The 12703-nt window shown below is 38.3% G+C and overlaps 1 protein-coding gene and 1 non-coding gene across 3 annotated transcripts; one reads left to right on the forward strand and one right to left on the reverse strand.

Moving 5' to 3' along the window:
- Positions 1-227: 227 nt before the first annotated feature.
- On the reverse strand, positions 228-11494 carry FCER1A (Fc epsilon receptor Ia). Of its 2 annotated transcripts, XM_030841913.2 has the most exons (5): positions 11434-11494; positions 10998-11018; positions 4495-4749; positions 1894-2151; positions 228-415 (listed from the first exon to the last, which is right to left on the reverse strand). In XM_030841913.2, the coding sequence occupies exons 1-5, from the start codon at positions 11486-11488 to the stop codon at positions 228-230; spliced, it is 777 nt and encodes a 258-aa protein (XP_030697773.2). In that variant the 5' UTR covers positions 11489-11494. The 2 variants fall into 2 exon arrangements, with proteins under 2 accessions (XP_030697773.2, XP_060142388.1); XM_060286405.1 differs by lacking the exon at positions 4495-4749 and having other exon boundaries at positions 11434-11488.
- On the forward strand, positions 3069-3198 carry LOC115844847 (small nucleolar RNA SNORA11). Its single transcript, XR_004036236.1, has one exon. It is a non-coding gene; the product is annotated as a small nucleolar RNA SNORA11 (small nucleolar RNA).
- Positions 11495-12703: the final 1209 nt, after the last annotated feature.

Below are 12703 nucleotides of genomic sequence, written 5' to 3' on the forward strand. Positions count from 1 at the left end.
GTCTCTTTTAATACTAATAAATGAATCTATTCATTCTTTTACTTATTTAAATGATGTTTATTGAGCACTTACTATTACATGCAACTTGACCAGTTTTGATTGGTTTAATGAAGCAGTTCTATAAAGCCTTGCGCACTTGGTACCTTGTGAGATGTGTTTAACAATTAAGAAGCAATTGCTAATGCCAGAAAGAAATTGCTATTGCAGATGTTTCTTGAGCAGTAACATCAGTTCTTTGGGGGTTCTGGTCTGGGCTGTGGGTCCATAAATTTGTTGCCTTTCCTGGTTCTCTTAATCTTCAAGAGAAATGTGAACTGCTGCTGGGTCGAGATAAACAACGCTGTGTCCACAACAAACAGAATCTTCACCAACAATGGGATAAGAAATTGTAGCCAGAAATATTTGCTTCGGGAAGCTGGAGTGGAATCAACAACAAGAAACATAACTCATATTAGAAACTGAAAAATGAGTTTAAGGGTGTCATCCTCCCTCAGAGAAGGACCCAACATGGTCTTTCATTTTCTAGCATGATATGCCATCCAGAAGCAGAGAGAAAACACTCATATGAGTTTGAGTTCCTCAGTCTGTGCTCCCTGGAGCCCTAGGGAATCCTGAGTATTTCCCCCACAGCCCCTGTCTAATGGTTTGTCTAGCCATTATGCCCAAGGGGAAAGGTCATAGGAAAGATGGCCATGTCTTTGGAGCTGACAAGACCAACATCCACATATGATTCAGAGGTGGAAAGGAGACAGAATGAGGGCAGGGGGTCACCAGTGCCTTATTTGTCAATCAATCAATCAATCAGTCATCATTTATTGCATGTCTGTTGGGTGAATTGAAGATATTAGACTAGATCATATTTAAGTTGCCTTCCAATTCCACTGTTTTGTGATTCCGTTACTCTATTTGCAAAGTACTGATTTTTTTGTGATTGCTCTAGAATTATAGAACCCTAGAATGTTACAGCCAGAAATTACTTACAGATCACTTAGACTGATGGCTCTCAACCCTGGCTGCATATTACCATTACCTGAAAGAGATTTTAAATACTGATGCCCAGGCCTCATTCCAAACCAATTAAATCAGAATCTCAAGGGATGATATACAGATATCAATTTTTTTTTTTAAATTTCCCAAGTGATTCTAGTGGAGTCTAGTCCAAATCCTTTATTTTACAGATAAGGGTACTAGAAGCCCAGCAACAATAAAATAACAGGTCTCAAATTAGTGAACAGAGAGCAACCATTAGAGCTTAATTCTGGCTTCTGGTCTCATGCTTTTTAAGATATTAGCATGAGCAAAGTCCACCAAGCAAAAGTCTGATTTCTTCATTGCAAGGCAAATATTTCAAAGTCTTACTTTTTTATATGAAGTTTGGAAAGAGCAGCCTTTTTCATTGGCTAGAGAGGTAGCCCACCTGCCTATTCTTTCCTCATCAAGCCCTCTCTCTCATCTCCTAATTCACAGGCACACAGCCTATTGACTTGTTGGTTTCCTTTCCCATCCCTCCTAGGCTAGAATAGACTCTTCAAGCTCTTTATAGCTTTTGTTCCTTCAACTTTGAAACTCTCTTTCAATTTGTTAAATATAAATTTCTCCCCAGGAACAACAGATGACTTTGCTTGGCTAGTATTTAACAATCCATTTCACAAATATTACATTTAATATTTATAAAAATTCCATGTGAGCAGGTATCACTGTTGCCATTGAACAAGTAAGGAATCTAAGACAGACTGAGGGATACACTCTACCCCTGGTCCCCTCATTGCAAGTCTAATAGACTTTCCAAGGGATCACAGCTGCCCCCATTCTATAGCTGCTATCACTTTAGGCTCAAATGCTCTTTCTCCTTTCCCCTGCTATGAACTCCTTCCTTTTACTTCACCAACTTACCTTTTTTTATTTTAATGCTGAGGCGATTAGAAGTATGGAGTATCTGCTGAATTATGCCCATGCAGTAATAGGTGCCCCTGTCCCCTGCTGTGACGTTGGTAATGGAGATGTTGTGGTTCTCATACCAGTACTTAAGGGCTTTGTCATTCTTGAAGTAAGTCACCTTGTAGACATTCAGATTCCTCCAGCCGTGGCACCTGAGGAAGAGGGGCTCGCCCTCCAACACTATCTCAGCAGAGGCCTGAAGGAGCAGCCAGTCTGAAGAGCATTTTTTATGTCATTTATTCAACAATGATAGATAAAATTAATAATAAATAAAAATAAAATAAAAGTAGATAAAAGAGGTCATGCAGAGAGTGTGTGTCAGAAACCTTTATCATTAACCCATTTCTTGGCTCATAAGGTCAATAAAAAGAAACAAAAAATAATGCTTATAGCCTGTCTCCTCTATTGATAAATCCTCTCTCCAGAAAAGTAATTCTGGGACCACAACATTGCTGACCTTTCTAATGAGCCCACCCATAGAAGGCCTGAAACCCATTATCACACTCAGCTCCATTGTTGCATTTAGTCACTAAGGGGGAAATAAACCCACTATGCCTGGGGAGTCTTAGCCTAGGAGAGTGTCTGTTTTGTCCTCTCTAACCTTATAGGTGCTTCCCAGTTCTATTAGTCACAGTTAGCCCCTGACTTCTTCAGAACATGTATCACACTTTTAATTAGTTATTTGTGTAAGTACTGATTGGATGTCCTTTTCCTCATTGGGCTCTATACTTCAGAGGTCTGGGGCATGCCTGTTCCTTACATCATATCTCCAATGCCTAACACAATACCTAGGAGTTGGTAGGTTCTCAACAAACGTTTGTCAATAATGAGTCAGTAAAATATAAGAGTCAGGTTGCATGGCTAATGTCATTTTAAGAATTGAAAAGCATTCACCAAAGGAGACTTTTCAATGGAAATGTGGCTAGGTTGCACAAACATATTTTATTTAGGAACGATCCTTGAGGACTTTTCTAGAATCTACTCCAAAGAAATAAAGAAGATGTTTTACACTGCTTTAGTTTCTATTTGGAATTTGTACACAGCTGTTGAAACATCTCTTTTTACTCGAGAAAAATACAAAGTATGTTTATGCTCTAAAATATTTTTTTTATTTAAAAATATAAAGCAATGGGGTGTGCTCAGAGCAGGGAGTCTGAAGAAATGGCTCGTCTGTTTACAACACACCCGACAGGAATCAGGGTTCATTGTGACAAGGGGCACAAAACTTGTGGCCTTCCTATGAACAGATACCCAACACATATCCCCCCTTCACCTGCACGTGGCTGCTGGGCAGGACCAGTGGGACAGGCCTCAGTACTGGAAGGAAAGCTACAGTATTCAGTGGGGGAGTTTGCCACCTGGAGCCTGTCCGGTCCACGTGTGGCTGGGCCGTGAGTGGTGTTACAGGCATAAAGACTTTGAACCCCTCTCTTCAAGGAAAAAAGAAAAATAGATTCCGTGTATATGCCATTCTGGAAAAGGCAAAACAATGGAGACAATAAAAAGATCAGTGGTTGCCAGGAGTTTGCGGGGGAGGGAAGATGAATACATAGAATACAGAAGTTTTTATGAGCAGTGAAAATACTGTGTATGACACTATAATGATTTTATGTCATCATACTATCGTCCAAACCCACCATAGAACGTGCAACACTATTCACTTCATAAAGCGAACCCTAAGATGAACTAGGGACTTTGGTGATTATGATGTCAGTGCAGTTCAGCCTTAGTTTAAAAAAAAAAGTCTTAAAAAGAATTAACACTCAGGGTAGACTTTTTGGCAAAACCTTTGTTTCACTTTTATATATGTATACACATTATATATGTGTCTGTTGGACTGTAATGTAAAATGTGCTTTTTAGAATAAAAAAGTTTGCAGGTTACTGTAGTTATACTGGCAAATAAAAGCACAAATTAAAAATAAAAAAATAAAAAAATAAAAAAAAATAAAAATAAAAATATAAAGCAAAATATAACAATGAGCTAGCCATGCAAATGAAATCATTGCTTTGTTCATTAAACATTTACGGACTAACCCACATGTGCCTGAGCATGCTGCACTAATTGTTGACAGTAATAAAGATGAAGCAAACATAAGATTTGTTCTTAAGTAAAAGCAGAGGACATGAGGAATGTACAGAGAGGTGTTTCAAAATGAAGAGTGCAACTTAATATTCAGGTTGTGATACATGGAAATTGCAGAGCAAATCTTTAAATCAATCTTTTGATCCTATTTAACATATACAACTATTTGCAATGTTCACATATCCAACATGCCATTTGACCATAAAACATGCATCTGCACCTATGTAGAAAAGATAGTCAGAAGTGAAATAGAGTAGAGGAGTAACACTGGGAGATTGCCAGAATCTTGAAAGAAGGCAGAATGGCTGACAGAAGGAGTAGAGGTAGAAGAAGCGAGATGGACAGGTCTGGTGAGAGACGCTGAGTCCCACCTTGGTGCCCTAAACCTTGGAATAACTTGCTTTCTCCCCATCTTCAGATGGGCCATTCCTCACATGAGAGAACTGATATTTCCATAACCCTGGAACTTACCACTGATGACATCTAGGTACACAGGTTCACTCATGATAAATCCTTTGCTTTGGCATCTATAGTCCCCACTGTCCTGGATGCTTGCATTTATGATGTCCCAACGTGAAGTTTTTGCTTCCAAAGAGTTTTTGTTGTGGGTCCACAAAATGGAGTCATCTTCATGAGAATTGTTCCCTCTACATGTAAGAGTCACATTCTCTCCTCTAAATATTCTGTTCCATGGGGGATTCAAGGATACCTTAGATCTCCAGATGGCTTTCAGAAGAGCAGATTGTGGAAAGAGACATAGAAGGGGGAAAAATATCATTGAAAACTGTACAGACTCCAAAGTACAGACATACAAATAGTCAGACAATCAATGGTCAGTCTACCCTTACTTATACCATTGGTGATAAGAAGCTGTCCTGATTCCTAGGATTAAAGGAAGGAGACAAGGGTGTTGTGGCTCCACAGAGCTCCCAACCTAGGGAGAAACATAAGACACAAATGCAGCATATTCAAAAACAAACAAGCAAATTTACTATGTGATGTAGGATAACTCCCTCTAATTCTCTAAATTTCAGTTCCAATGTCTGTAAATGAGGACTGCAGTCTCTTCAGGCAGAGATTATGTCTGTGATGTTCAACCATAACTCAGCACAGTGACTATTACACAGTAAGTGTTCATTAAATATTTATTGAGTTGATGAATGAGTGAATAATGGATGAATTAAGGCATTGGACTAGATGAAATACATGATCTCTCCCAGCTCTAAATTTTTATGACTATTTAACTGTGAGTGAATATGGAATTAAAAATATATGTCAATTCTGGATGGTAGTGAGAAGTGCCAAGAGGATCAGTCTTAAAAGTCTTTCAGGGACAAAGAGATATGGCACAAATTTGAACAGAAACTTTGGAAGCAGCCAGGTGGTGATGAGGAAGAGATGAAGCTGCTGAAAGACTTGGATTCAAGGGACTTATGTTACAATCCGGTCCTTTGTTAGCTGTGTAACCTCCAGAAAATGACTTAATCTGAGTTTCAGCATCCTCAATTATAAAATGGCAATAATAATAACAGTGATGATGGTGTAAGAATTGAAATGAGAACTACAGGCTCTTTGGTGGGGTTAATGGTGGACGCTGGGAGGGCTCATGCCAAGGAATGCATCCGAGAACTTCTGCTGCCAGTGCCTTGTCCCTGTGGTGAGCCACAGCCACTATCTACCCCACCTTGAGCCCCCTGCAGGAGACCCTCCAACACAAGCAGAGCAGAAACAAGAAAAACAACAATCCTGCAGCCTGTGGAACAAAAACCACATTTACAGAAAGATAGACAAAATGAAAAGGCAGAAGACTATTTACCAGATGAAGGAACAATATAAAACCCCAGAAAAACAACTAAATGAAGTGGAAATAGGCAACCTTCCAGAAAAAGAATTCAGAATAATGATGATGAAGATGATCCAGGACCTCAGAAAAAGAATGGAGGCAAAGATCGAGAACATACAAGAAATGTTTAACAAAGACCTAGAAGAATTAAAGAACAACCAAACAGAGATCAACAATATAATAACTGAAATGAAAAGTACACTAGAAGGAATCAATAGCAGAATAACTGAGGCAGAAGAATGGATAAGTGACCTGAAGACAGAATGGTGGAATTCACTGCTGTGGAACAGAATAAAGAAAAAAGAATGAAAATAAGTGAAGACAGCCTAAGAGACTTCTGGGACAACATTAAATGCACCAACATCCTCATTATAGGGGTCCCTATAATGGAGAACAGGGAGGTCCCTACAAAAGGAGAACAGGGAGAAAAAGGACCCAAGAAAATATTTGAAAAGATTATAGTTGAAGACTTTGCTAACATGGGAAAGGAAATAGCTACCCAAGTCCAGGAAGCACAGAGAGTCCCAGGCAGGATGAACCCAAGAAGAAACACACCAAGACATATAATAATCAAATTGACAAAAATTAAAGAAGAAGAAAAATTATTAAAAGCAACAAGGGAAAAATGACAAATAACATACAAGAGAACTCCCATAAGGTTAACAGCTGATTTCTCAACAGAATCTCTACAAGCCAGAAGTGAGTGCCATGATATATTTAAAGTGATGAAAGAGAAGAATCTATAACCAAGATTACTCTACCCCGCAAGGATCTCATTCAGATCCAATGGAGAAATCAAAAGCTTTACAGACAAGCAAAAGCTAAGAGAATTCATAATCACCAAACGAGCTCTAAAACAAATGCTAAAGGAAATTCTCTAAGTGGGAAACACAAGAGAAGAAAAGGACCTACAAAAACAAACCCAAAACAAATAAGAACGTGGTCATAGGAACATACATATTGATAATTACTTTAAACATGAATGGATTAAATGCTCCAACCAAAAGACACAGGCTTGCTAAATGGATACAAAAATGAGACCAATATATATGCTGTCTACAGGAGACCCACTTCAGACCTAGGGACACTTACAGACTGAAAGTGAGGAGATGGAAAAAGATACTCCAAGCAAATGGAAGTCATAAGAAAGCTGGAGTAGCAATACTTATATCAGATAAAATAGACTTTAAAATAAAGAATATTATAAGAGACAAGGAAGGACACTACATAATGATCAAGGGATCAACCCAAGAAGAAGATATAACAATTATATATGCACACAACATAGGAGCACCTCAATAAATAAGACAAATGCTAACAGCTATAAAAGAGGAAATCAACAGTAACACAAATAGTGGAGGACTTTAACACCTCACACCAATGAACAGATTATCCAAACAGAAAATTAATAAGGAAACACAAGCTTAAAATGACACAATAGGCCAGATAGATTTAACTGACATTTATAGGACACTCCATCCTAAAAGAGCAGATTACAGTTTCTTCTCAAGTGCACACAGCACATTCTCCAGGATAGATCACCTCTTGGGTCACAATCAAGCCTTGGTAAACTTAAGAAAATTGAAATCATATCAAGCATCTTTTCCAACCACAATGCTGTGAGATTAGAAATGAATTACAGGGGAAGAAATGTAAAAAACACAAACACATGGAGGCTAAACAATACATTACTAAATAACCAAGAGATCACTGAATAAATCAAAGAGGAAATCAAAAAATACCTAGAGAGAAATGACAATGAAAACATGATGATCCAAAACCTATGGGATGCAGCAAAGCAGTTCTAAGAGGGAAGTTTATAGCAATACAATCCTACCTCAAGAAACAAGAAAAATCTCAAATGAACAATCTACCTTACACCTAAAGGATCTAAGGAAAGAAAAAACAAAACCCCAAAGTTAGCAGAAGGAAAGAAATCATAAAGTCAGAGCAGAAATAAATGGAATGGAAAGAAAACAATTGCAAAGATCAATAAAACTAAAGGCTGATTCTTTGAGAAGACAAACAAAATTGATAAACCTTTAGCCAGACTCATCAAGTAAAAGAGGGAGAGGACTCAAATCAATAAAATTAGAAATGAAAAGGAGAAGTTACAACAGACACTGCAGAAATACAAAGCATCATAAGATACTACTACAAGCAACTCTATGCCAAAAAAATGGACAACCTAAAAGAAATGGACAAATTATTAGAAAGGTAAAACCTTCCAAGATGGAACCAGGAAGAAATAGAAAATATGAACAGACCAATCACAAGTAATGAAATTGAAACTGTGTTTTAAAATCTTCCAACAAACAAAAGTTCAGGACCAGATGGATTCACAGGTGAATTCTATCAAATATTTAGAGAAAAGCTAACACCCATCCTCCTCAAACTCTTCCAAAAAATTGCAGAGGAAGTAACACTCCCAAACTCATTCAACAAGGCCACCATCACCCTGATGCCAAAACCAGACAAAGATACTACAAAAAAAGAAAATTACAGACGAATATCACTGATGAATATAGATGCAAAAATCCTCAACAATATACTAGCAAACAGAATCCAACAACACAGTAAAAAAGATCATACACCATGATCAAGTGGGACTTATCCCAGGGATGCAAGGATTCTAAAGTATATGCAAATCAATCAATGTGATACACCATATTAACAAATTAAATAATAAAAAACATATGATCACCTCAATAGATGCAGAAAAAGCTTTTGACATAATTCAACACCGATTTATGATAAAAACTCTCCATAAAGTGGGCATAGGGGGAACCAACCTCAACATAATAAAGGCCATATACAACAAACCCACAGCAAACATCATTCTCAATGTTGAAAAAAGTGACAGCATTTCCTCTAAGTTCAGGAATGAGACAAGGATATCCACTCTCACCACTCTTATTCAACATAGTTTTGGAATACCTAGCCATGGCAATCAGAGAGAAGAAGAAGTAAAAGGAATCCAAATTGGAAAAGAAGTAAAACTGTCATTGTTTGTGGATAACACGATACCCTACATAGATAACCCTAAAGATCTAGAAAATAACTAGAGCTAATCAATGAATTTGGTAAAGTTTCAGGATACAAAATTAATGAGCAGAAGTCTCTTGCAGTCCTATACACTAACAATGAAAGATCAGGTCAGAACGACCTGTATGCATAAAACTATAAGACACTAATGAAAGAAATCATAGATGATACAAACAGATGGAGAGATATACTATGTTCTTGGATTGGAAGAATAAATATTGTGAAAATGACTATACTACTCAAAGCAATCTACAGATCCAATACAATCCCTATCAAATTACCAATGGCATTTTTTACAGTACTAAAACAAAAAAATCTTAAAATTTGTATGGAGACACAAAAGACCCTGAATAGCCAAAGCAATCTTGAGAAATAAAAACGGAGCTGGAGGAATCAGACTCTCTGACTTCAGACTATACTACAAAGCTACAGTAATCGAGAAAATATGGTACAGGCACAAAACAGAAATATAGATCAATGGAACAGGATAGAAAGCCCTGAGACAAACCCACGCACCTATGGTCAACTACTCTATGACAAAGGAGGCAAGGATATACAATGGTGAAAAGACAGTCTCTTCAATAATTTGTGCTGGGAGAATTGGACAGCTACATGTAAAAGAATGAAATTAGAACACTCCCTAACACCATACACAAAATAAATTCAAAATGGATTAAAGAACTACATGTAAGACCAGACACTATAAAACTCTTAGAGGAAAACATAGGAAGGACACTCTTCGACATAAATCATAGCAAGATCTTTTTTGATTCACATCCTAGAGTAATGGAAATAAAAGCAAAAATGAATAAATGGGACCTAATTAAACTTAAAAGCTTTTGCACAGCAAAGGAAACTATAAACAAGACTAAAAGTCAACCCTCAGAATGGGAGAAAATATTTGCAAATGAATCAACAGACAAAGGATTAATCTCCAAAATATATAAACAGCTCATGCAACTCAATATTAAATAAACAACCCAATCCAAAAATGGGCAGAAGACCTAAATAGACATTTCTCCAAAGAAGACATACAGATGGCCAAGAAGCACATGAAAAGTTGCTCAACATCACTAATTATTAGAGAAATGCAAATCAAAACTACAGTGAGGTATCACCTCACACCAGTTAAAATGGGCATCATCAGAAAATCTACAAACAACAAATGCTGGAGAGGGTGTGGAGAAAAGAGAACCCTCTTGCACTCTTGGTGGGAATGTAAATTGATACAGCCACTATGGGGAACTGTATGGAGGTCCCCTAATAAACTAAAAATAGAATTACCATATGACCCAGCAATCCCACTACTGGGCATATACCCAGAGAAAACCATAATTCAAAAAGACACATGCGCCCCAGTGTTCATTGAAGCACTATTTACAATAGCCAGGTCATGGAAGCAACCTAAATGCCCATCAACCGACGAATGGATAAAGAAGATGTGGTACATATATACAATGGAATATTACTCAGCCATAAAAAGGAGTGAAGTTGGGCCATTTGTAGAGATGTGGATGGATCTAGAGACTGTCATACAGAGTGAGTAAGTCAGAAAGAGAAAAACAAATATCGTATATTAACACATATATATGGAATCTAGAAAAATGGTACAGATGAACTGGTTTGCAAGGCAGAAATAGAGACACAGATGTAGAGAACAAATGTATGGACACAAAGGGGAGAAAGCAGGGATCGGGTGTTGTAGGATGAATTGAGAGATTGGGATTGACATATATACACTAATATGTATAAAATAAATAACTAATAAGAAACGGCTGTATAAAAAAATTTAAAAAAGAACAAGTTTACATGATAGTGGCTGGAGGAGTGGCTGAGACACTTAGATGCTCAACAGACATGATTGTTGGCATTAAAGAGGAAAGGGTGACTTGAGAGAATGAAGTGACATGTGGGAAACTTTTAAATGGGGGGATAAAGGAAGATTATGCAAGGTGGAAGTGGGTTGGACAGGGAAGAGCAGATTAATAATCATTAGAAAATAGATGATGGGATGAAGGGAAAGAGTGAAGGGAGGGCAAGTCCCAGACACATTGAAATGCTGAGGGAACAAGGACAGAGGTCTCACCTGCTGATATGCCATCTGGAGCTGCAAAAAGTCCAGAGAGGATACGTTAGTGTCTATCCCCAGCCTTCTGGACACCTAAAGACTGGGATCTGGAAGTGGTGATGAGGTTTACATCCATGAAGTTTTAAGGGCCAACCATCTTTCCAGGAATCTGACTCAGGGAAGGAAGGAGCTTCTGTCTTTTCTCCCTTGCCCTCTGGAAGATGCCAGCATGATAGCAAGGACCAGACTTTCAGTCCAGCTTCCCCCTTAGATGGTGTTCAGCCCCACTTCCTCTGCTATCCAGCTTGCCTTCCCTACAGAATCCCTGGGAAATTCCCCACGGTTTGCACATAGACTAGAAAAAGTCACCAGTAAAATGATCAACTTTCCCACTCCAGCTGCTCTCCCAATCCATTTTGGCCCCTTCAGGGGTCAGTAACTGATCTCTACTTACAGAAGAGCAGCAGAGCTATCCACAGCAGGGCAGGGGTTCCCATGGCAGTAGGCATTTCCTCTGTGGCTGCCAGGTGCCAACTGGCCTGGAGAGACCTAGGGCCTTAGAGTAAGCTTGAAACTAAAAAGGAGAAGGAAATGTTCTCTGTTTCATATCTCATTAACTCATCAGCTGCACCTAGGTTTGCTTCCTTCTCTGGAGATAATATTCAGGGTGGTGCCTAATAGGACAATTTTGTATTTACCCGCATACTGCACTCTCCATCCCACTTCCGTGTACACATGTGGAATCTAGTGGTAAAGAGGCATAGAGCTAGGCACACGGGCACAGAGCTTTCTTAAACTGTCAATGTATAGCTATGTCATTTGCAACTTAGAAAAGTGGGGTGCCAGGGAGAGCAGAATAAAACAACAACAGTTAATTATTCAACACCTAATATATGCCAGGCACTATGATAAATACATCTGGTATTTCATTCATTTCTCACAATAAACCTATGAAGGAGGTACCATTGTTATTGACATTTTATAGATAAGAAAATTGGAACTTAGAGAGGTGAAGTAGCTTGTCTTAGGGTATTCCCTAGTAAATGGCTAATTTGGGACTCAAAATATTTAAAAAATCTAATCCCAGAGTAAAACTCTTAATCATGATGATATATTGTTTATGCATGTCTACAAGTATGGCCAGCAATTGCTGAAATTCTGTTGTGGTTCTGCAGAGCTACCAATCCTCTTATTACCTAATTTCCTGCTGATACATTAGTTCACAAAGTCACAAATTTTCATCTGCTTCCCTGATGATCCACTATCCAACCAGCCAAATTAGAGATATTTTCAGAGACTCCTTCTCTCCCATGGGGTCCTGATGGGGCTCACAACACAGGAAGGCAGACATTAAGCCTTAACTTACAGGGATCTCGGTCATATAATTTATTTTATTTTCTTTCCCACCATTTTTCCCTTTTTATCTTTCTAATCTCCAGCACGATCACCCTTTCTCCTCTAAATCCGCATCTGTTCTCCTCCCTCCAGGACCCCTTTGCCTAATTCTTCTGTTTTTTAAATCTAGGTCAGAGTTGGTCACCTTCTTCCAGGATTTGGTATTGATAGTGATACTGGAGATAATAACCCCATAAATAGCTACAATGGTTTGCCCTTTACAAAGCTTTTTCATATGCAGTGTTATTGTTTGGTCCTTGGCAGAACTCTGAAGTAGGCAGAGGCAGTACAAAGTAAGCAAGGCCCCATTCTATCATGCTATGCTTTTC

This window comes from Globicephala melas, chromosome 1 (genome assembly GCF_963455315.2).
Source record: "Globicephala melas chromosome 1, mGloMel1.2, whole genome shotgun sequence".
Taxonomy (NCBI): domain Eukaryota; kingdom Metazoa; phylum Chordata; class Mammalia; order Artiodactyla; family Delphinidae; genus Globicephala; species Globicephala melas.